At 44.9% G+C, this 24,911-nt stretch overlaps 1 protein-coding gene across 4 annotated transcripts in view; it reads right to left on the bottom strand.

Annotated features, from left to right (window-relative positions):
* The window catches only part of SLC9A6 (solute carrier family 9 member A6), an 81,575-nt gene that overhangs the window by 32,869 nt on the left and 23,795 nt on the right, over nt 1–24,911 (bottom strand). The window contains exons 8-18 of one of the 4 annotated variants that reach the window (XR_009464024.1): nt 24,344–24,449; nt 23,979–24,067; nt 23,688–23,801; nt 22,794–22,905; nt 22,020–22,173; nt 20,222–20,252; nt 18,921–19,000; nt 17,466–17,571; nt 16,403–16,674; nt 12,313–12,452; nt 552–11,768 (exon numbers count right to left, since the gene is read on the bottom strand). Coding sequence is in view for 2 of the 4 variants with exons in the window: in XM_006268197.4 (XP_006268259.4) it covers nt 12,389–12,452; nt 16,403–16,674; nt 17,466–17,571; nt 18,921–19,000; nt 20,222–20,252; nt 22,020–22,173; nt 22,794–22,905; nt 23,688–23,801; nt 23,979–24,067; nt 24,344–24,449 (1,128 nt within the window). In the remaining 2 variants the exon portion in view is untranslated. Of the gene's footprint in view, nt 1–551; nt 11,769–11,929; nt 12,453–12,759; nt 16,675–17,465; nt 17,572–18,920; nt 19,001–20,221; nt 20,253–22,019; nt 22,174–22,793; nt 22,906–23,687; nt 23,802–23,978; nt 24,068–24,343; nt 24,450–24,911 lie in introns of those variants that run through there. The other 3 variants (XR_009464025.1, XM_006268197.4, XM_059732898.1) reach the window with 3 other exon arrangements.

Below are 24,911 nucleotides of genomic sequence, written 5' to 3' on the forward strand. Positions count from 1 at the left end.
CCCAGAAACTCTCAATTTTCACTTTTAATTCAGGGCTGGATCGTGCTTAAACTCAGGCATGGGATCACTTTTCCTCCCGTGAAGAAAGATGCTCACAGAGGCCTGATACTATTTGCTAGCTGAAATATTTGCATATGCAAAACAGACATAAAACAAATGTACATCCCCATGGCTACCCTTTCACTTCTTGCTCCTTATCGATAGATCTGCACAATCGGATTGGTACCTGCCCATTTTAAAAGGGCTAAAAGCAAAGGAAGAATATGCATGGCAAAGAACGAGACTTAAAAACAAGTGAATGGAAGCTTATCCTGTTCATACTTGGAAGGGATTTAAACGTGTGTGTGTGGTTATTGATCTTCAAGCCTTAGAGCACGTTTTTAACCAAAGCGTTCCTTTACATTGGCATCTCTTGTAGCACCAGAGATTCATCATCCCGTTCTGAAGAGATGGCCTCCAAGCACCAGGCTACATTTAACCAGACTATTTTATGAATTTTCACTTCGTATTTTATTAGCGGAAAAAAAATGTGAATCAAGGAACCCAGGAGCTAGCAGGTGTCAAATAAATATTTTATTAGAGGAGGTTTTGAAGTGAGACAAATCACATTCCACTCGGTCTTCCGCCTGAATCAGAGCCGCATGAAAAGCTGGAGGCTGTGGGAAATCCAATTCGGCTGGATCGAATGGCTGAGACAAGCAGCACAAGCAGGAGAGGAACAACAGTCCTGCGACTGGGGACTTGCGGGACATGCATCAAAACCCTTGGGACAGAGCTACGCACAGGTGGCAGCAGCTCATGTCTAAGTAGAGACATCCAGTACAGAAGGGCTCCTGCCTGGGGCTCTCCCTCAGCAGCGCTCTGCACCCCCATGGAGCAAGTGGCAGGATTGGGACCCAGGAGCTGTGCCCGGCCTGCCCTCACGTGTGCGTGTCTGGATCTTAGGCATCAAGAGGTTCGCTCACCAATTTATAACAAAAAGCATGAAAATAATATTATACTATGGGGGGGGGTGATACAGGTATAAATACAATGACAAAAAGCATTTGTGCGCTAGCAGCCACATTTTAATATTAAATAAATATTAATTCAAAAGCAATTACAATACTAAGAAATCTCTAACTAATTAAGACAGTGGATGGGCGTTCAAACCCTTGTGACCCAGAATGCAACCATTATCAGCAAGGGCCCCGATTCTGTGACAAGGCTAAAGCACCTGATTTTAAGGACACGACTCCTCACCTACTATCCAGTAAGCAGTGCTTTGCCTGGCCCCCTCTACCATACCAGGAGGAGAGAAGTGAAGTCAGCTGGTCAAAGGCTCCTGGGAGATGAGCTGCACAGTCAAAAATCGAACCCAGGCCTCCTGACATGGAGGCTACTTCTCTTGTAGGCCTGCAAGCCACCTCAGCAAAACACTTAGCATAAGCAACACCATCATGTGCCCTGACATAACGAACGCCACTAATTAAACGCAAAAGCCACTGGGTGACAGTTTAGGGTGACCTTTTTATAGCTTGTGCCACCAAGAGTTAAAAGAGGATGTGGGTTAGCAGTCCAAGAGAGCAACCTAACAGGAAAATGACCACTGGGAAAGATAATTGGTGGATATTTATGACACAACCGTATCTGGGACATACAGACGAGAACTATAAAAGAAGTATATAAAACCAAGGAAAATAAAACTTTAAATTAGGGGGAGAGCAACACACAGGAGAAGCTGCAACAAGTACCAAACCCCGGTGCAGTGATGGACGCCTGGCCAGCTCAACTCATTTTGGCCACTGGACGGCTTGCATGGGAATATCTTTGCTGACTGTTATGGCTTGCTAGGAAGTTAAGTGCTGTATTTAAAGCCTTGCTTAAATATTGATATTGCTTGTGTTCAATAAATTAGGATTTGAGACCAGAATAGTCTCACAGATTGATTCGTTTCCATTCACCCCATCCCTTAACTAAATTTAGTACAACACTCCTACCCACTAGGCCTCACCACCCCTCGCTAAATCAAAGCTAACAGTACCAGCACAATTACAGCAAGACTTAAAGGCCTTGCCATTAGGGTGGCAGTCAAGATGACAACACTTTTAACACTGTTTGTAGTCCACGCTAGCAGCCCTGTTCTGCCCCATACGCCGGAAAGCCAAAAAACAAGCTAACTGCGTGTATTTGATTGAGATCACTAAGAGACAACAGCTGTTTGTAGACATGCTCACCATTTTCTAAACCGTGTTAACTAATTCATGCTACTCCATTTGAATCACATTTCAAGTTGAATTAAGGGTTAATAGAAGGTCACTGATCACTGGGGAGGTTTTCTTGCACTTCTGTACTTCTGCAATAGAGACGGCAAGGGGTGTCTAGTTCTACACCTGGTGGGGGGCACGAACAACAGTAAGCCCTAGATACCTGCCATATATACATGTTAATTAATACAGTTTAAAGTGCCTAGTTTGGACTGCCCTAGTCTGCATTAACTTTAATCCTCTTTCAGTGAGAATTAGTTCATTCAGACTGGATGCAATTTTAATTCAGACTACAGATATCCACATGTATATAGTGACAGCTGCAGTCTGGATTAAACCTAGAAAAACATAACATCTATACATGGCCAAAGATGCTAGTATACGAGACATCCACTGAGAAAAGGCTCCAGCGATACTGTGCTGCAGCTGCTCCAGCGTACAGGCGACTTGAAACGCTGCCCATCTAGCTGTTCTTAGAAACTTCCTTGCAATTGCATTTTTGTTAACATACCAAATGTCAAACAAATCGAGTTGACAGAGTCTGCTTAGACAATGTGATTCATTATAGTTTGGCAGAAACTTAAACTGCGGGTGCTTTCCAAAGGTTGTGTTTCACAAACAAAAAAGAAATAGCCATAGGAAAATTACAGAGCATTTGGCACTAAAGAAATTATGAAAGTCATTTCCTGCGCTAAAGCTCTCTTGGTGCTAAGGGAGCCGTAATAATAGGCTCTGAAAATAGCACCAGTGCAGTCCTCCTTAAAGGACTTTAATGATGCTACAGGACCTGGTGCACAACCTTTGTCTGAATGACACGTCTGCCTCAGTTTTCATACCATGTATGATTTTATGTTAGTTTAAGTTAATCGATCAGCTGCTATTAAACCCCAATAGGAGTGGTTTGAATTGGCTGAACAGATCTAGTTTAAACATCTGGCTTAGGTTAAACCTGTGCCACTGCTCTGTCCAGACTAGGTTAAAGAGACCACAGACCTCACTAGGGAGACAGGAAACACCTCTCCTGTCTGCTAAAAGAAATCTCTCTTGTGAAAAATAGGGCATTGTAATTTTCCTAAAACCACCCCGAACGAGGGCTGGGCATGTCTGATGAGAAGAAAGAACAGAAGCGACTGTGGGAATAAATGTTTGGCAGCTGAGACCTGGGGCCCGAGGAAGAATGCGAGAGCTACGCGGAGCCCGATCGATTTTTGACAAACCAGCAAGGCAGCCCAGCAAAGAAACAGGTAACGCAGGCCACAGGCCTGGCCATGTGCCTGAATGTGAGCAGCACAAAGGGAGCCCAGTGTATTAACCCCAGTGAGGGGCAATGGGCCAGACAGGCTGGTGGCACTAACCAGCAAGTTATGTCTAAGTGCAGCCTGTGCTTACCCCTAGCTCCTGCCACAGAGACAGCCTGCCGGCATGGAGGCACACATTCCTTAGCAAGTCTCTTCTCTGCATCCCCACTGCTGGGGCTGGGATTTATCTCCGAGCCCTGGGGAACGTCCTCATGGCTTCCCCAAGGAGCGAGGAAAGTTGTCCCCTTCTCTTTCTGCCCAGGAGCAGGACCTTTGAGCACAGCCTGGGAAGGACTTGTCAGAGTGAGAAGCAGGGTCTGCAAGGACAGCAGGTGCTGCATCCGGAGGGGCTGCACGCAGCCAGCTGTAGGGTGGCGAAGGGAGTTTGGCAGGAGTCTGCAGCCCGTGGTGACTGACCCGGCGCTAGCCACAGTGGAGAGCTGGACACAAGGCTCTTCATGTCAAGGAAGGGCCTGCAACCCATGCCCAAAATAGCATCCCAGTCTGCACTAGAATACAGCCCCTCTGCCAGGTACAAGCAGCAACAAGAGCCAGGTGCGAGCCAATAAAATGGGTTGAGCCCGGGCCACATCCAGGGCCGGCAGTGCTCTGGGATCACAGAACCACAAACATCCCTTGCAGAGGGCAAGGGGAAAACCTGAACGAGAAACACTACAGCTGTCTCCTAAATATTTTCTCCGACTCACCCTTATCCATTTTGCTTGGTCAGCAGCATGGCCAACCCAGGTACTAGCCATCCTGTTTGCACAGCTCCAGAGCTCTTAGTTGTACAGTGATCCCCGCACGCCCAACAGCTCGCTCACCGGGACACTGCTCCAGGGTGGTCTCAAAGGCTGCTCTCCTCCAGGCCAGGAGCACCTGCAACACCCAAGTCCTGCCCCAACATGTAACTGCCATATTTAATCACACACCATATACATCTTCCACCCAAATCAGCTCCCCAAAATTGTGGTGCAGCCCATAAGTGGGGAAGCTGATTTTCTGCCCAGAATGAAGCACCCTGCTTTGATCCCTTGTGGCCTTTCTATTCAGGTCCCTGAAGCAGTCAAATGACTCAATGTTCTTCACTCCATAGGTGTTAACAACCATGTCCCCTTACAGTCTTGATGTTTCACCCATCAAGCTAACCTTTTTTTTCCAGCAATTTTACTGTCTACTAGCTACTCCTGGTCCTGCTCCTCCTATTTTACAGCACTACAGATTGTTTTTAGCTCTTTTCAAATTTGTAGTCACCCACGGAGACCAGTCTTCAGCTACAGCGAGGGTTACAGCTTTCAGTTTAGCAGGAAAGGGAGGGTGAGTGAGGCTCTGTCTATGCAGCCATAACTCTGGACAAATCTTTTTTTCTTCATCCTCCTTTCCCAACAAACAAAGTGCATGTCTTATTTGGGGGTGGCCAGTGTGCAAGACAATATGATACTCTCTCTACAGACCCAGCAAGTTGAGCTCTATCCGCACACCTTGCATGACTGCTTCCAGTCTCTCTTCTGCATTTGTTGCTCAAACCCAGGCCAATACATTCTGAATAAACAGTGCTTTTAACCTGCTCAAATATACACAAAAAAAATCAACTCACCAATGTTTGTGCTTTCATACTTTAGTTCACAAACACAAATGTTTTGCTCCTGAAAAGGTCAATGTTTTCTGTTCATTATTTGGAAAAACAGAAAGATAAGCAACTCTGCATTTGATATTCCTCTTCCCTGTTCTACCTCACCCACATTTGAGTTGGCGTTGTAACAAAAAAGAGCATATTTAGCCATTTACTATAAAATATTGCATTAAAACATTGCCAACACAGAATAGAACAAAGAGGACAGGCAGTGGAGTGAAATACATGGACGCAGGTATATTGGGAGCAGAAGAGAGTACAGCTAGGCAGGTATGCGGTGTCTGGGTACAGATATATGTGTGATCCTCAACTAGACTAGCAGGGATGCTGTAAAGGAGGTGCCCGTGTAACACTGCTGCAACAGGCACTTTTGGAATAACAGGGGAGACTACAGCCCAGGACTGAGGTGCCAAGGTAGGACCCAAGACTCAGACAACAGGGGGGACTGTAGGGAGGGCCTGGAAATACTGTTTGATAGCAAGCAGTTTGCACAGGAAAGGGAGGAAGGCACTGACATGCGCTAGGAAAGTGATGTTAAGAGCCTAGGATTGGAATAGCAATAATTCAACAGCAGTCCAACACCCACAGCAAAGAGCTGACAAGGCAGTCCTCAACGAGGGTGAAATTCCCTGACAATTACTGCTGTCTGAGCCCAGGCACCTTTCACGGACGAGGGCAATCCAGCACTCAGAGTATATTGCTATTTATATACAACACTGACATTTTAGCCCAAATACTGTGCTGTCTTTTCACTTTAACACATTGCATGGTGGTAGCAAAGAAGAAAGAGCCTCATGGCTGCCATTAAAAAAACTGACACAATGCATAAAGCTGACAACTTGAATCAATACTTTTTTGTATTTTGTAGGCTGCATTCCTGAGTGCTGATGCCAACAGGAAAGGAGAAATGTTCACATATAACCTTAAAAGTGGATAGGACCATAGTATTCTGCAAAACATGAGGAGTTGGGCAATCACAGCCATATATGGATCTTCTGATACAGCAGCATCTCCCTCCTTGGCTTCTCCTGCAACAGGAAGGCTGGTGGAATTTCTTCTAAAAGGCCCATTAAGAAGCACAAACTCCCCCCGTCTAAATATTTGGCGCACACTGAAGGCCGTGCTTTCAAACGGGCCAGAGCCAGAGAGGTCTCTGCATGGACCTGGATAGGAACGGCAGAGGCGCACTGCCCAGTTTTCCTAGAACACCTGGTTGAAGGGCTCCCCTCCATCAGGCATCTGCCCAGCATCACGGAGCAGGGGCCTCTGCTTCATTCCTGGACCCCTGCTGATTTCTGAGCGTGGGACTTGGCCTTCAGTCAAACCAATCCCCCAAGCTCCTCATTAGCAGACTCTGAGATATTTGTAACTAGGTCTGGGAAGAGCCAGGGCACAGCTCTGCCACAGTGCTGGCCGGCAGCGTTGGAGCCGCAGGAGGCCTTCGCTCTGCCTGCTGTAGCTGCAGGAGCTCATCCCTCACCAAAGCAGCTTCTCATTTACCATCAGGTCCCTCTGAGGCAGACAGGAATCCCCAGACCCTGGAACAATCATGGCAGCGCAGCATTGCATTGCTTTATGCCGCAGTCCCAGCCCAAACTCGGACACTGCAGTGGAAAAGGTAGAAAGGTCAATGCACGGATGCACGTGGCCTGGGCATCAGAACAGTCCTACTGCTGCCACAGACTCGGACAAGTCACCTAGGGCTCGTCTCCCTGGGAGGACCTCCCCAGAGCGGCTTCGTGGCAATGTTTCCAGGCTCAGTGCATGTCAATAGCAACAGGTGGGCAGCACATGTTGAAGAGCACCCCTCCTTCAGAGTGCCAGAACCATGTCCTCAAGCCCTGTGCCTCACTTTACCTGTCTGTTTGTACCTACCTGATCAGCCCAGAGGCTGAATTACCACCTTTGGAAAGGGCTTGGGAAAGCTGCCAAGACAAGGTCCTGTATCAGCCTCGTCTGCTGCAGAGTGACCGCCAGGCCACTCAGCAGGGAAATGAGGAGTTTGTGGCTCTACCCAACACAGGGCTGTTTTTATCCACTGTTGCTATATCAGCACTGGAAGCACAAAGGAGACAAATACTCACCATGTCTCTGCGGTCTCTCACTAGCCTGACAGATTTCATTGCAGCTCTCAGGGAGAACTCATTCTCTTCATTTTTCTCCCATTGTCTCATATTCCAATTATTTTCTAGCTACAGACTCACAAAGCTACAAATGTTATGTTTTACAAACACAGCCAGAGTGAAGTAGTAACCAGGGGGTGGGGGATGGCTCCGCACCCAGCAGTGCATGTGGTGGGCAGGGAGTGAGTGGCAAGATGCTCTCATGACATCGGCAGGCACAGCCCTGAGCCCAGCAGCATATCTAGGTTGGGAGCAAATAGGACCCCGGGGAGCTTGCAACACGGGGCTGCAGCCACCAGACTCTCTCCATCTCTGCAGCTGCTGCCAATGCAACGGCTACAGCAGCAGCAGGCAAGACTCCCCCCACAACACTAGTTGGCATACACCCCTACCCTGGGCACTGAACGAGCTTGCTAGGCCCCTCTATCCTTAAGCTTCTGAAAAGACCACACCTGTCCCCAACTGCACCATCAGACACACAGCATCAGGGTGCTTCCTCCAGCACGTTCCTGCCCTCCAACAAACACTGCTCACTTGCTGCGCTACCCAGAAGCAGAGAGAGAGAGAGAGAGAGAGAGAGGAAAAGACCCCTTCAATGCTGCCAACAGCCCCTCCAACCTCAAAATGCCCAGAGAGCAGCATTCTGTGATGCAAATCCTACAGTCCTTTTCACTTGTGTGCAGCGTGTCTCATGAACTACGGCAGGGCGATTTTTCTGCCATGTTATGGGATCCGAGATGGCTACCTCTGGGCTTGTCCACGGCACAGAGCTGCTGCCTATTGCTAAGCCAGAAGAGCCCCTTAGCACATGCTGGCTGACAAGTGTTTTCTTCTAGCAGAGTTTTTATATATCACCTCCCCACAAACCACAGTAGCTTACCTGGCAGAAGCTTCTTCTGTCTGCACATATGTGTCCGGACTAGGGTATGATCTTTTCACATGCAAGTCAGCGTTGCTAGGCCTTCAAGACTTGAAAGTGCAGACCAGCCTTTTGATGATTAAGACTGAGGGTTTAAACACACCCTTACCATGTGAAAGCCTACCCTTTTCACTCAGGCAGTTTGCTTAGGGTGCCCCAGGTGATGCTGCTAATTATTAGATTAATGACCCGTGCTACCGGGTCTCTGAGATGTTATCCAAAGCACACTTACAGAGGAGGAAGGAGGTTCAAAGGAAGGAAGGAGCTTAATGCCACAGAGCAATTTCCTAATTGTTTGGTTGTTTCAAGATTGCACCCTGGAAAATGGTCAGAGCGAGGCATCTCAGTAAAGCGGATCTGTGGGAAAACCTGGAGAAAAATGGAGGTAAAAACCTTGGAGAAAAATGGTACTTGCACAAACTTCTGGTTCAGGGTGAGTTTTTCAACATCCATGACTTGGTCAGCTGCTCCAGAGGGAGCACAATTTGCCTCCCACCAAGTGGGAATGAACATCCCACCAAGGCAACTGAAATCAGTTATACACTTAGCTTGTCACTGCCCTTCAGGTTTCTAAAAATATCTGTTGGCTAAAAGAAAAAGCACTGATTAATGAAGCAGCTTAACAAGCGAGGAGGCCACGTGAGAGGTAAGGCAAGGAAGTCCAAACAGGAATAAGGTGGGATGAAATACTGCTGGTGCTGATCCAAGTTCAGTCAAACCCTCAGAGACAGGTAGATAGAGGCAACACCACCAGAAATAACCAGAGCCAGGCTGCAATGCTGCACCTGCCTCCTTTCCCCAGTGTAATCAATGCAATGCCAGACCCCTAAAAAGCAGGGAGAGTGAGCATGGAAATGCATGTCAGATTTTGATGGATGGGTTTCCGAGTTGGAAGGTAAAAGCAATCACAAAGGTGAGGCCAGGAGGAACAGCTGACTGAAATAAGATTAACACCTATCTGAGCTGCACAGAGAATACAGCACAGCCAATGCTGCTCCCATAATGTCTGCAGTACGGAGGGGACAGTGTTTGCTGGGAAATGGCTTCAGCCCGGGGCAGCATCACTGTTGCCTCCCTGATTTCAGAAGGCAGCTCTCTTGCTTCACTGCTTGCCTCCCAGCAGAGCAGGGCACCCGAAGTGAAACGTCCCAGGTATAAAAGGAGGGAGAGCTCACAACGCCAGGCCTCTTTTGTAAGAGCACCATCTAGAGCAAGCAGCAGGGATGGTACTAGCATGGGCTGAGCACACAGTGCAGGCTTGTTACACAGCATAATGATCTTTGGCCCATTTGCAGACCTTCAGCTGGTGCAGGGTTTAGCTTCTGGCAGGCCCCGCATGAAGTGCACTTAGACAGTGGCAGAGAGTGCTGTGCGAGGCTGGCAATGCCCCAATTGTGCCCCAGATTTCAGGGCAGCAGGGAAGCAAGAACTGCACTGTAAGAACCATTAGTGTGTTCAAGGATTAAAACGCAGTACTAAGTGGCCTGAGGAACCTTGAGACTGTCTGTGCACATGCGAGTTTACACACATTTAGTTACACCAGTTTAGTTAAACTGATGACCTACTGAGGTCCCAACCCTAACATCTATGAATCTATGATGCAAACTGCTCCAATTCTGGGAGGAGTGAGGTACCAGTTTAACTTAACTCTGTTCCTAACCAGCTGCCACTCAAGTGAAAGCAGCCCGATTCAAAATGAAGTGCGTTGGTGCAGAAGGTTGTCCCGACACTCTTCCCTAAAGCGGTTTAAATGACATCTGAGGATACACTAGTGCAACTCAGCCTGTAGAGCAACTGCCAGGGGAAAGCAGATACCAAGGTGTGTTTTGAGGGTGAGAGGGAGAAAACCTATCATCCTGCAGGAATTTATTCCCCTCCTGGTCCTGCAGTTCTCCTCCCCACCCCGAGTGAGATCTGCAATGAATAAGAATTTGCCTGTTATAAAGTAGGCCCGAATGTGGAGCCAGCCCAGGGCAGCTAGTACAGAATGCTACCACGCACTTGTTCCCTACGTGGACATCCTTGCTCCGGACTTCAAGTGCCTTTGGGTAGCTCAGGTTCATCTGCTTTCAAGATGAACCAGGCTAAAATGTACATAGACAACCTCTGTCTGAGACAGAGGCACCCACAAGGACAGAACGGCTACTGTGCATTAAGGTCACCCCTTACCTTATCTCCCAGCAACTTCTTCATGTTGGAAAGTCCTTGCACATTTGCAGGGTTACTTTGTGTTACTGCATCATCAAAGCAGGACAGATGGGCTGGAGGAACTGAAGGCAGGCAAGACCTCAAAATATCCAATAAATCTGATTCAGAACAGAAGCTTTTTTTTTCTTTTTTTCTTTTTCAATATTTCATGACTCTCTCCAGAGAGTCCACAGAGTAGGGGAACAGCACTGTATGAACATGTGTTCTGCATAAAGATGCAGCTGGTAAAATCCAGCATTAGCCCTACGAGGCTTGGACAAGTTTTTTTTAAACCAAGTTTATATGATATTGTTAACATGAACTTCTGTGGAGTTGGAACGTTTGGGGAAGGGACGGATGGTGTTGGGCTCTTTTGAGGAACTGCGAGAAAAAACTACTGCTAAAGTGCTCTTTCTACTGTGAAGCTGATTCCGTGTTTGCACTGGCTTTTATATACAAATAGCTGTTGTGAATAAAAGTTCAGCACAGACCAGCTGTTTAAGGTGCGTGTCGGGGTGTTACTACACAGACCATTCAAGCGTTCATGGTGCAGCAACTTCTTACCTCCTCTTACCCACCACCGTAAGAATTCTTCTTAGAGCAAGGACAAGAAAAGAAATAATACACCGCTCTCTCCAGCAAGAGGAAGGGATCTGAAGAAAACGGCACTTGCTTCTCCTGAGAAACTCATAATGACCCTGGTTTTCATTACAGAAGCACAAATTAATGATGTTAACCCATCATTACCCCATCAGTAACAATGTTACTTTTTATCAAAGGGCCGTGACAAAATTTATTGGATCCACATGGAAATGTCTTTGTTATTACTCCACTCTGTCATCATTATAGCCCGCACAGCTTGCCTGTGCCCATTACACAGCATCTTAAGCAACCAACCAACCCCTCATCGATAGTGGTAAATGCTGTGTGCACCACCAGGTGTTAGCTGTCAAGTACCCTCCTCCCTCCCCCATGTCTTGTTCTTTGAACAACAGCTCTTTCAACCATGTTTCAGCTTCTAAATAGCTTGAACAATTTTATGTGGAGTAAATTATACAATTTGTGTTTGCATTTGTTATGATTTGTGCAAATCAGGTAGCGCAGCTGTGTGACAGTCACTGTTCAACTGAATACGTTTCTTTAATAAAACAACGCTGCCTTGAGGATGTTTGGGTCAAATTTGCACGTGGGTTTCAGTGGTGCAGATGTCTGGAGCAAAGCTGACTCTTGGCAAGCAGTTCTTGTCTGTGGTTTGAGACTGCACTAGCTTGTCTGTAGTCAGTTTTACACATGGGTGGATGCAGCACCTCAGACAGAAATCACCAAGGTCCAGAAAATGTCAAACAGAGGCCTCCTTGCTGCCTGGAGATCACAAGGTGCAAACAGGTCAGACAGGACAAACGTGACATTGCCACTGCCTCCTCGCTGTCTGACCACCGTACAAATCTCCACTTGCAAAAGGGAATGTGGGCTGACTAGGCTAAATGGTTTTATGCACAAGCAAGCAAAACACACTCATGATCTTCTGCTATCTTCTGATGGGTTATATAGAGTTTTACAGACAAGTTTACTCAGACAAAAAGAGAACAGCTCCATTGCTTTATCTGCACAACAGAATGACTGCGTTAGTGTCTCTACGTGAAGAGAGTGTGTAACACCAGGTCAGAGGGATCAATCATAAACATCTGCAACAGAAAATACTTTATACAACATACTTAGAAGGAACCAATGAAGTGCTTTTTCTAAGAGACTGGCATGAAGGGAAAAATCATGGCCTTACAGTTAAAATGAAAGTTCAAGAATCTGAACTTCTAGGTTTAAACCCAAGCCCTGCCACTGCTTTGCATCGTCCCTGGTGCCTTTGCTTTCCAGTCTGTAAGTACTGAGAGCTGTAACAGCTGCTTACCATGTCACCAGTACCATCGCATTATGTCCTCATGCTCCCTGCATCTGCCCATTGTATTCCTTCATCGCCTCCTCTTTTATATGAAGATTGCTGAGTCTCCAGGGAAGAGATGGTCCTTTTGCTCTGGCTTTGTACAGCTCCTGTGACAACAGGGTTCAGGGCTGTGACTGAGGCTCCTAGATAATGCTACTATACTATTACTAAGAACTAAGTACCCACCATCTCCAAACCTGCTGAACTTCCGAAGTCCAAAATGACAAGGGTGCTGCTCTGGCCGAGTTCAGGGTGCTAATGCCTTTTAACAGGTCAATCTACTGTTTCAAGCAAGCAGCGTGCAGCATGGGAAGCCACACTCTGTAGAGTCATTGACTTGACTCAGCGGTGCCTGCTTATTTTTTATCACAGTGCTGTGACAACATTTTTTTAAGAAAGCAAATATGCCATGCCTTAAATTTCTTACAGATTTATTTCCTTGTGAATTAAAGAAACAGTACAGACTTATTCAAGGAAAAAAAAAAAACATTTATAGGCCCATAATCCTTCTTTCACAGTACAATGTAACAGTAAAAGATTTAGTCAGTGTAAACAAAAGGTGCAAAAATGATCACCAGCTATCACGAATCAGCTGCACAAACACCACAACTACTGAAGTTAATGCCATTACCGGACAATTCAACAATACTAGTATAAACCATAACCGAACCCATAGTGCTTTTTCATGTGCAAAAAACCCATACAAATTCAATTTACAGACGAGAGGACTCGAAAGAGGTGACTTCTCCACCTCTATTTGAGCTGCAGAATTATGCATGAGGCTGTCTTACGTATTTGGCGAAGGGTCTCAGGGCCAGACTTTGAGAGGGGCTGAGCACTCAGTTTCACCTGAAGATGCTCAGCATCTCAAGATCCAGCTCCACACATTCTCGACGGCAACCAAAGAAAGAAAACCATCAGTTTCCTACCAATTTGGGTTGTTCCTGTTGAATCCCTTCTAGATTTCAGGATTAGGTTTATTCACCCACTGGTCCAGCTTTCATTTAAAAAAAAAATATCCCCTTATATAACGTTTCACATGCAGTATAATTCCTGGAGCCTCCAAACTGTTAATATCTTTTTCTGTATTTTGAGACCTCATGATGCTGACCAAAATTGTTAAGGAATAAGGTAACACGTTGGCAAATACCAACAGAAGATAAAGCATTAAGGTTGGAGAGAGAAATAAAGGAGCACTTGCACACCAGTCAATTAGAAAAGTTAATTGTGGCGTAGGGGCAGCGCCCAATGCTATCGAGTGAGAGATGAACCGATGATGGCTAGACCCGATGATCTGCAAGGTCCCTTCCAGCCCCTGGCAATCTATGAACGAAGGCATGGTTCTCAGTCTTAGTTTCTCACTGACATTAGGCTTTAAAGACAGACGCCAACACTAGGGGCTCTGCTGCCGGAGCTATACCAGTGCAGCTGCAGCAGCAGAGGCTCTGAAGTGCAGGCAAAACCCTAGACAAGGCCAAGGAGAGTTTTGCCATTGATTTCCAGCGAGTGAATAGCTCAGCTCTAGCCCTCAGAGCCCTTTAGCGCCCTGCACTGAGACTCGAAGAGGAACTCGAGCAGTGGGGTTGTGGATAGGATTTGGAGGCACAAGGATTCTCCATGAAGAAGGTCAACAGACAAAGCTGGAGAACTAGACTGCTCTGACAGTGGATTCTCCAGGGGAAGAGAGCAGGAGGCAAACAAGTTCCTCCAATTATTTAGGAACAGAGGAATATCAGCTGGTGGGTGCGCCTTCATCAAAAGCAGATCAGAACAGCAGCGCCTGTGATATCTCCATGGGTTTTGTAAATTGAATTCATAGCGAGATTAGACAGGAAAAAACAAGAGGTAGTTATTTATCATACCTCTTTAAAAAGGCAAAATAAAACAAAAAGATGTAGAAGTAAACCAAAACAACAACATTATCAACTTTTTTTTTTCCTTTTTCTTTTTTAAACATGAAGTTAAGGTAGAGACGTCATATAAAATGCACACGTCATGGGATTCCTGCACAGCAGGAAACAAACAGGCTAGCACTAAACAAATGGCTACGTTAACAGCTAAAACTGCCATTTCCTGGGTGCAATGAAGATTCTGTTTTCCCTAACTATAAACAGCATGTACATTGGTACAGAGGAGTCCTATGGAGAAAAACCTATACATTTTGTTTGGAAAGGAACAAAGAAAAAAGTGTTTCCTTGGAGATATTTAAACAGGAAAAAAAAAAATTAGTTCCACTTCGGTAAATTTAAGGCAATGTTACTTAGACCTGAGAAAATGAAAAAAGTTTAAATCTATTTCCTGAACTAGAAACATACACTCAGCCAAAGTTTAAATATTTCCCCGCGATGCCTTCCGCTCTTGGTTAGTGTTACAGTAGTTGTGGGGAAACAGCCAAAAGGGGGGAAAAAACTGCTATGACATCTCAAGTCCTGACCCTGAGAGGGGCAGAGTCCTCCCAAATACAAGTCAATGAGAGTCATGAACACTTGGTGCCTCCAAGGAGCAGGTCTTGTATCCTCTCAGGTGTGTGTTCCCGTTCTGACAGACTGCAAGCTAACTTTGCAACAGGCCTGAAGTGCATTTGTGACTGTGGAAGGGAGGCTGGATAATGTAAAGAGTAAATTAAATTATGCACAGTAAATTCTTTGCCGCAACCTTTTCTCAAGGCAAATAAGACAAAGTTTGCGGCTTCTTAAATGTTCACTGCACCTTTAGCCATTTCCATTGCTGTAGAATAATTTCTAATACACTAATGTGAAATAGCAAATTGTTCTGTGCTCTTCCTTGGAAAAAATATAAAAAACATGTCAGCTCACAAACATTTGTTATTAAACAGAAAGAGACATGAGTGATCAGGGAGATTATTGACACACGGCATGCTAAGAAGTTACCAAACAAAGTGCAATGATTTTAACTATACAGGAGGACGGACGGACGGACAACTCCCTTTCGGTACCACTTAATTTTCTAAGTACCTTTTAAGAAATCTGCAAGTAGGGTTTCAATCTACAAACCTTTATGCTTATGGGGGGTTAGATAGATCTGTCTCCAGGGTATAGCGTGGAACTGTGGGCCTTGTACACCTATTCAGCAATCTCAGTGACTAAATAGTAAAGAGTTTCAATCACACAAGACATGGTCAATGCCCAGAATTTAAAATTCAAATACGTTTAGAATTGTTTTACTATTTCTAGAAAAAGCTGCTTAATTTACAACTGAAATGCAAACTCACCGACTACAAGCCTCTGCAATGAGCCTGATGCAGCGCATGTGTGAATGCCTCCAAAACGCTACTGCAAAAACAAAACTTCTCTGGAAGAGTGAAACTGGACTCCAACCTGTGGGCGGGTTGCTGCGATGCACGGCTTTTCAATCTGAGATGGACTGCATGTGGCTTTTGCCAATGCCAATTATTACCTCTCTCAACAGTGGCGTGGGCAGAGTGTGTAAGTCACTTCAAAACAAAATGCTTCCTTTGCCCTTCCAGTGCAGCATGCAGCTGGCTAGTAGACTATTAGGCCAGTCTTTGAGGAGACATTTTGCCAATAATATAATGTGATTATTTCAAGATCAGAGACCGTAACCATTACTGGGTGAAAAATAAGGAATTCCCATCTTTAGCTGACTTCTCCTTTCCACTCTGGGCAGGCAGAGCAAGAGAAAGAAAACGTTTCATTTAGCATTTTGGGCAGTGTTCAGCAGAAATCTGAATGCTAATAGGACTCAAGTTAGCCACTTTGAGTAACTCGGACCTAAAGTCCTCCTCAAAACCTATTCCACACCACCTTAAAAGAAGTTCACTGGACACAAAGCTGCTTATCCTAAAACAGTTCCACTCTACACAGTGCAGTCCAGATGGGTTTTAACTTAAGAAACTGCAGCTTGCTCTTGACAAGCTGCTTTGTAGAGAATATTTATATTCTTCTGACACCATATAAATAATATTTATACAGCTTAGACATTTTGAGACATGCATTAGCTTTTAGGTAGTACATATTTCTTCATAATCATATATGCAAATATTACTGTCAATTAAACCAAACAAAATAAATCTTACGCTGGGCCATGTCTTGCACTATCGAGCACATTTGATGGAGGTTCAGAATCATCCATGGGAAGAACCAGGCGTGTTCCCCGTATTACAAGTTCATGATCCCCAAAAGCGAGCTCCCGATCCAGTGCTTCTTCAGAGCTGTTTCCAGCAAACCTCCGTGAAGCACCACTAGATGTTACAGAATCAGTGTTCACGGTAGAATCCCCGTATGTCAAACTGATGTCTCCGTCGTTCAAAATAAGATCAGAATCATCGTCCTTCAGCTGCTCTTGATTCTGAACAGCAAAGACAAAAAGTTTATTTCCTCATCAGTTACTCCCAGCTACCACCAGTAACAAGACTCTGTCACACTGATTGCAACTAAAAGGTGCCCTTGCCAACAACGTGATTCCAAGACACCTGGATCTATGATATTAGCAAATGAAGGCACTCAACTAGGTATTCTTTCTGAGCTGTCTCCCTTCTTAGGAGCTCTTGCTATGAATAAAGACTACTGTAAGTGGCTATGGGCTGCAACAGTTCATGTTAACAAAGAACTGGCACCACTAGAGACAGGACGTGAGGAAATGGGTGCATTATGAGTACTAGGCACCGCTGAAGACAAGACCATAACCAGTCTAATTCTGACTAACAAATCTTGTCTTTCTAACTTTACCCATCCACCAGAGCAACTGCCACCGTCACTACATGGTGTGAATGATGCAACTAACTCCCAGTCATAACTTCATGCCCAAGCACTGTCAATTGTGAAAGCAAAATGCACGTTGGAGGTGCTTCATCATCTGCCAGACTAAGCTTCTGGTTTTCATAAACCTCCCAGCATCTGCTGCTTCATGGTGCAAGAATCCCAGTAACGATTCATGTGTTGGCAATACTGAGAGGGGACAGTCTAATGATGGAACGCTTGCATTCTACAACGTCATGTAGCAAATGCAAGGAAACATGAACTAGGGGTCTAAAGCGACTCAGGTCATACGCTCCAGAAACTGAAAAGAAGGATAAATACCTCAGAATCAAACATTATGGCAGAAAGAGCATGTTTGTTAGACAAACTTTACAGACTTACTTCATAGGCCTGAGGACTTGTCAAGCATCTGGCAATAGGTCCACAACAACTAGGAAGCGTAGTTGTGAGAGGAGGACCACTGTGTGTCAAAAGAGGCTTTAAATAGCTACGGGGTACGTTAAGGAAGAAATGCCAGCACTGCTATGTATATCCATCCAAGTGCACAACGCGTTGGGTCAAAAAAGTGATTACGACAGAAACATTTCTCTCAATTAAAGACAGAGGGGGTGGGAGGCTGGGGATGGGACTGCAGTCTTCTGCTGAAAACACAGCATCCAACAACAGAGACAAGAAGAACCCAGGACCTCCTTCATCATTGAGTCCAGGCCCTGGCTCCTGCAGGCACCAGACCACTGGCCAAACTCCATCTTATAAGGAGTTACTTTCTGCCCATGCTACACCCACTGGAAAGCTATTCTAGACCCTCAGAGCTCCAACGGTTAAGAATCACCTTCTAATTTCTGGCTTAAATTTGTTCCTGGCCAGTTCATACCCACCTGTTCTTGAGTTAACATTGTTCTTTAGCTTCAATAGCTCTCCTTCTTCCTCCCTGATGTTTACTGAGCTCAGAAACTGCACTCAAATCCTCTCTTAGCCTCCATTTTGCTAGATGAAAGCTAAATTCTTCTATTCTCCTGACAACAGACCGTCCATTCACCCCTTAAGCTCTTCTCTGCACTTTACAATTCAGGTCTCTACCCTACAAGAATGTATCACACCACTCACCTGCTCATTCAACCTGCATCCCTTTTCACTGCTGGTAAGCGTCCCCAGCAGCAGCTCTCATGGCGGAGACATCACATCACTACTAAAACTTCATTTTTAACCCAAATGTTTTTTCAGGTACCCACAGCTCTGCCTTCACTAACACACATGTGGCCAATATGCAAGAAGGCAAAATCTTAGTGAATGCAAGGTATGCAAGTTAACAGGTCAAACTAAACCCTAACTTCACCAAGTCTTTAAGTCAAGCTACTAAGAACCTCTTCTACGAGAGGCAATAGGAGCACCTCTCTTCCATTATGCTGCACCTTTCATCAGAGCCCAGCTAACGACTTCTACGCTTAGTCATCGTGACGTATGAACAAAACGAGACAGGCACAAAAGAAATTAAGAGTGTTTTAACGGGCATGGGAAGGGCTGTAAGAAAATAGCATGTCGCCTTCCTACACTCCTGTCACATCATCACACACGAGAGTTTGAGTAACTCTGTATTTTCAACCTTTTTCTGTGCTTGGCTTAGAGCAGAGATCCTCCTGCACATTCATTAACTGTGGGTGGGAATAGTTGGAGAAGTTTTCCCAGGTGCAGGCATTATAAGTAAAGCATAAACAGCAATATTAAAGAACAGGGAACCTGGCTCTTCTCTCCACAGGGAGGCTATGCTCAGAATTAACCGGGTTACATTTCTGGACTGGTGTTGGCTCTGTATGGTTTTCTCTCCATTAAGGATACTTATGGTCGAAGTTGTACCACATCCTAAACAGCCAGGCACTTTCCGCTTTCGTACTCCTCCTCTCGTTCTCCGGGACCCCCTGTAATAAAGTCACAAGTTAGAGTACTGTGCTGTCCTGCCCCTATCAACATGAATTAGATCAAGGCATTCCAAATTACATATGCGAATGAAGGAAGAGGGTCTGTTTTTCTTCTTCATAGCCATTTAATTCAATGATCATGGACCCCCACCAGTCCTCTCCCTTTTGTAATTACATGACATCCTTGGATTATAGCAACTGATTACACAGCAATGCAGTACTAGCACAGCCTTTCATTTAACGTGATTCAGCAGCCAGCACCATATGAACTGCCAGAGTGTCTGTGGGTTAGAGACTAGTCCTCTCCTTCTCACCACCCACTGCCTTCTAGTGTCTTCCCCGCATAAACCCTTGCTCCCTGGGACAATTTAATAAAGACAAAACACTTTATTAGGGGCAACAGGGGAGTTGCAGCCTGCCTTCTCATTCCCATCCACCTTGGCTGGTGCCATTTCTCTCTTTGTAGAATCACACACATAACAGAGACCAAACTCTTTGTCTTAATCCTCATCCATGCAGGCTGGGCTATTTTGGAGTATAGCTCAGCCTGCTCTGTCTAGTGAGGATTAGCTGATCTTCAAGAATGAAATATCCTATAACAACCGACACTAGGGTAAGCAATTTTTTACAGGCCAGAATGACCCACCCCAGGTTGGAGGTGGGAGGATGGGCAGGCACTAAGACCCAGCCATTGCTGCAGTTTGTCCTTGGGGAGAGTGCCCAAAGCCAATACCCCCCAACTACCAAATGCTGCTGAAACTCTGTGGCCATGAGCTGGATCCAACCATCTCATGGGCCAGATCTGAACCCCGGCCTAGGCAAACAGGGCTTGGAGTCTCCAAGGGCAGAGCCCCCTTTGGAATGGCAGGAGTTCCTCACACAGAGGAGCTACAAGGTGAGAGCTGAAATGTGCAGGTGTCACACACACAAGAAAAGTTGCACACTACTGTATCCAGGCACACCAGCTCCCTGATTGTGCACTGCTCGAGTCTGTGTTCTAAAGCTGTTATTTCCTGTTTTGCAAGATAAATCAACACAGGAAGCCAGAAGTGCAGAAGATAGAATAGAATAGCGTGTGACAATCAAGAGGGAAAAACAGTGTACTGCAGATGCTTCGTTAAAAGGGAAACATTAACTGTCAGGGTAAAGCAGAGGACGAGGTTTAATCATTCTTTCAGGCCAGGCTAATTTAAAGCTAGTTACTAAGGAACATATACTTACTAAGTTTTCTTGATCTGCATCCACTCCGACTCTAAAGAGAAAACAAGTCAATGGTTAGTGCACACACAAACCACCCTATATGTACACGCAAGATAAAAGGCTTTCAGAGGAGCTCTCTTCCAGGGACACCCTTTTGGAGCAGGCCAAGTTCTTTCACCACCTTCTTCTGCCACTTGGACAGGCTGCAATCTAGCTCGTCACATGGAAGATGAGATGCTCCCAAACCCTGTCCATTTGCGTGTCATTCTGGTCAGATAACACCCCCAGCTCTGAAACAGCAACATCATGACAGATCAAAGCGGAAGTGCCTCAACACCCCTACTCAGCACAGTACTTAGAGCACATGTTTAAATCCCACTACAATTTTTAAACACACCATGTGCTCAAATGTTCTTCTGAACTGGGACCAGAGTTGGGAGGGGAACTAGTCTGATCTGCATACTTGCTTCATTTGTTGAAAGCATTATAAATTCAGCCTGCCCTCATGCCATGATGTGCTAGCAGTGCTGCATAATGGCAGATAAATGCATTCAGGGGTTACAAATACGTAGGCTTGGCAGAATTCGATTTTTATTTTTTAATCGTTTTGATGGCTAAAAACTGTTGTTTATTTTAAAGCTTTTCTTTTGTGTTTATCAAATTTTATCAATTTAAATGTTCAGAATTGTGTGAAGTTAGGGGCTTGGGGGCCAGATAATTTAATAATCACAGTATACTGTTAAAAACTTTATAAAAACAAAAAAAATCACATGGCAAAATAGAAAAAGTAAATATACATTTATTTACTTGGGAGGAGTTTGGTTCCTGCTCTGGTCATGCAGGGGCTGGGCCAAGCTCGCTAGGAGTTTGGCCCCTCCCGCACAGCCCCCAGTTCCTGCAGCAGCTTCTGTCCATGCACACAATCAGAAATGCCCTGCACCAGGGCCAACGTTACCACTTTGCTATTAAATGTGTGCCAGTTATCAGAGCCCATGTCTAAAGAAGCACCCAGTGGTGAAGAGGATTCACTCCACTAGTTGACCATGGCTGTCTCCAGGCCCCCCACATGCAAGAGAATTAGCAAGAGTTGCTCTGGGTTTTGCCTGGTTGTAGAGAGACAGGATCCCTGACATTATTCAGTTCTGATCTCTTCTTGTCACAATGTGTTCAGAAGCTTGCAATAAAATGAATGGCAGCTCTCCAAAGGCCAACTCCTCGGCATGTTGACACCCTTCTGGTTCAGTGGCCTGCTGTGAGGAATCAAACCCCTGCATTCAAAGCTCCCAAACAGAAGCCATATGGCAGAGATGGCCTATGTACAGGCATGGCATTAAGAAAAAAAGGCATCTACATCACAAGTTGGTATTTCTTTCAGCACAACCACACAAGTAAAGATCAGTTTTGTACCCTTTTTAAAAGTATCAATCTTCCCATTTGTAGGAGTGGAGGGGGGATACTAGCAAGGAAGAATTCACAGGTTTCTCCTGTTTGCAAAGTAAAAACTTTTACAGGCCATGGCACCCACTACCTCTGCAAGCCTGAAGCTTACAGAGCACTCAGGACTCGGGCTCAGCCAGCAAGCTTTAGCTAATGAGCTGAAAGAGACTGTCTCCATGGAAAGAGACATCAGATTGACATAATAGAATAAGGCAATTAAAAACAGTTTCTGTTTTAAGGCACAGCCCTTAGACTTCAGAGAGCTGCTCCTGGGATGGGACAAGGCATAGAGACTGACAGTGCAGGTGAAATGACATCCCATTCGATCCGATCTAACAAGTTCATTGAATTCTAGGAATAGGGACACAAAGGTCACACTCACCTAATATTCAGGCATGATAACATGGCTGTGGTGCCACCACCAAAAACCCAGACAGTGAAGAACACTATGAGAAGCGTTGTGCTGAACATCATCTGTCTAGCGTAGGTAGCGGTGTCTCGAATAGCCAAGGCAAAGGCCATGGCTCCTCGCAGCCCTGAGTAGAAAAGCAAATGAGGTCTAACTCCCTCAGTCTCATGCAATTTGCAGCTGTGTTAGCTCCCACTGTCCTACTTGAGGCGGCTACATTCCCCACATACAGCCTAGTTAATCTAGAAATTACAATGCGTGCTCCTGGCATTCTACAATCTTCTCAGACACTAGGCCACTGCTGCCCAGCTAACTTCTAACAAACCTTTGCCTTCCTGGAGCATCTTTGTTCTGAGGATCTCAAAGTGGGCTAAAAACTCTCCTGAGAGATTGTCATTACAATCCTCATTTAAAAATGCAGAAGACGGGAGTAGTAAAGTATTATGCCCAAGACAACGGCAAGACTATGCAGAGCTGGGAACCTCCTTCCTCGTTTCTTTAGTGCTACACCACTCTTTATTGTGTGTTACAGCAAAGTGCTGCAGAGATCTCTCTCTAAACTAAACTAAGAACTTTACCAGAATTAACAAGCTACTAATGAACATCTGAATAGCCAGTACAAGGTCCTCTTATTCATGTGCACAATAATTAAGTTTCAAGTTGGAGGACAACTGTTTCAGAGTGTCCCATACAAGGTGCGCTTATCACACTTCAGGGATATGACAGACAGGGATGAGGAAAACGTACCAGCAAACATCATCATGTGCTGGATATTTGTTCCAATCTTGTTTCTTCTACCCAAATTAAGCAACATGGACAGAGGGTAAATGTTAGCAGCTCTTCCCAGGAAGATGGCAAGCTACAATTGCACACACATTAAGGAATGCTTCCTTCTTAAGCTGGCCCAAATTTACACTATAAAAATCTATTCTCAAGCACTGACAAAGGGAAGGGGGAAAAAAAAAAAAAGTGAATGCCATTTTACTCAGGTATCAAAAAAACATTTACTCGTGTATCAATCCAGGTAAACTCTGAAAGGCATTTTGCAAGACTGTCAAGGTTTCTCCCCAATTCAAATTAAAACTCCTTGCAACCCTCACTTGTCATTCGTAGAAATACTTTGTGTCTGTGTAAATGGAAACCACCCAGGCTGAGTCAGTACTGGCCAACTTGTAAGCCTGGTCTTAGGCATAATGATGCTTATTTCAGAACAATTTGGGGGAGGGTTGACTAAATACGAACACTTGGATCCTGAATAGTATGAGAACAGGTTATAAACTGGCTTGTTTATATCAGGAAGTTCCAGCTTGCAAAAAAAAAAAAGCACTACCGTTTTCTACAATACCACATTCACGTGTGACAGCAGCGAGGTCTTCAACCACACAGTCACAGTTCAGTGCGGAGTTCCACAATGAGGTGGTTATAACACCCCTTGAAATGGGATAAAGCAAAAAGACAAAAACTTGCCAGAATCAGAGATTCATATTTTAAAAAACAGTCAACCTAGAAAGAAACACAAAAGAAAAATCCTCACGCTCTGAAAGTTAAAAAGGGACTGAGAAAAACGCACATTTTATCTAGCCTATAGTAAAACTGCGCGTCTGCTTTCCTTGATGCTTTTTAAATCAGACTAAAGGATACAAAAGCCCCTACTACAAAAGTGGCGTTAAAGACGTGATTCTGGAAGGTGAACAATGCGAGCCCCATGTAGGAGAAGATGAAGTTTTCTGCCAAGAAATTCAGAAGCTCAAACAACTAAAAAGAAAAAAATAGACAGTTATTTATCTTGCGATAAGACAAATGTGCTATTACGCCCATAAAATATCAGCGATTTCACAGAAGTGATTCTCTGCAAAAGTCACTTCTAGAAAACAAGCAGTTCTGGCAAAGGAGAGGGGAAAATTCATGTCAATGTGTATGAATAATTCTTACCTGTTTAGTTCTATGCTGGGACTCAGTAGACAAGTTGTTATACGTGTAGTGGGCTTGTGTGATCCCACAGAACAGTACTGCTACCACACCTGAGGAGCAGAGTATTATATTAAGACCTTAACACACAAATGGGAAACAAAGCTACATGGTGACAGCTGGTTGGTTTTATTCAACAATCACAAAATACTGAATAAATATATTTTCGTGCTAGAGTATAAAAATCATACAAAGTGAGATTATAGTTTCCAATGAATACATTAGCACTGCTCTATGGCTTCCTGATTCTCAGCTGCCACAGGCTAAAGTCATCACTGTGAATCCCAGCCCCCCCATGCTCCCCTTGTAGGATATAAGACGTGTCCCACCTGTAAAACCACATGCTTCAGCCAGCAGGAACGTGCTCCAAGACATCAAGAAAAACAACCCTGTTTCCAGCAACGGGAACTCGCGGAGTTTCGTGAACTTGGTGACGTTGCAGATTGTTAAGGACCTTACATTAAAAACACCAGACTGTGTGCAACAGTAGGAGGACACCTAGCACTATGATAGCTTATTGATTCACTGGTATTTATGGTACAGAAGAGGGGCCAAATCCTGCTTGCATTGCTCACAACAGTAATCCTGTTGAATTTAATTCTGAATAATAAAGCTTTATAAAAGTGCAAGCTCAAGGAAGCCAGGCTGCATTCTGTGGACAATTGCTAGTATCCAAAATTCTCGTCAAATAAAACTGAAGTGGTCTGTACCCCTAATGATAAAGCACTGCGATAAAGAAAAGAATAGTGCAGTACAAGGTTATCAAGCTAGGTTATACCCCATAGCAGTACTATCTGGCCCACCCTTAAATAAAACGTTTTATTGCTTTCCTTTCAGAAGAAGCCACAAAAGCTTGGATTTGAGCAAAACAGTTTAACACAACATGACACCAAGTAA

This window comes from Alligator mississippiensis, chromosome 8 (assembly GCF_030867095.1).
Source record: "Alligator mississippiensis isolate rAllMis1 chromosome 8, rAllMis1, whole genome shotgun sequence".
Taxonomy (NCBI): Eukaryota; Metazoa; Chordata; order Crocodylia; family Alligatoridae; genus Alligator; species Alligator mississippiensis.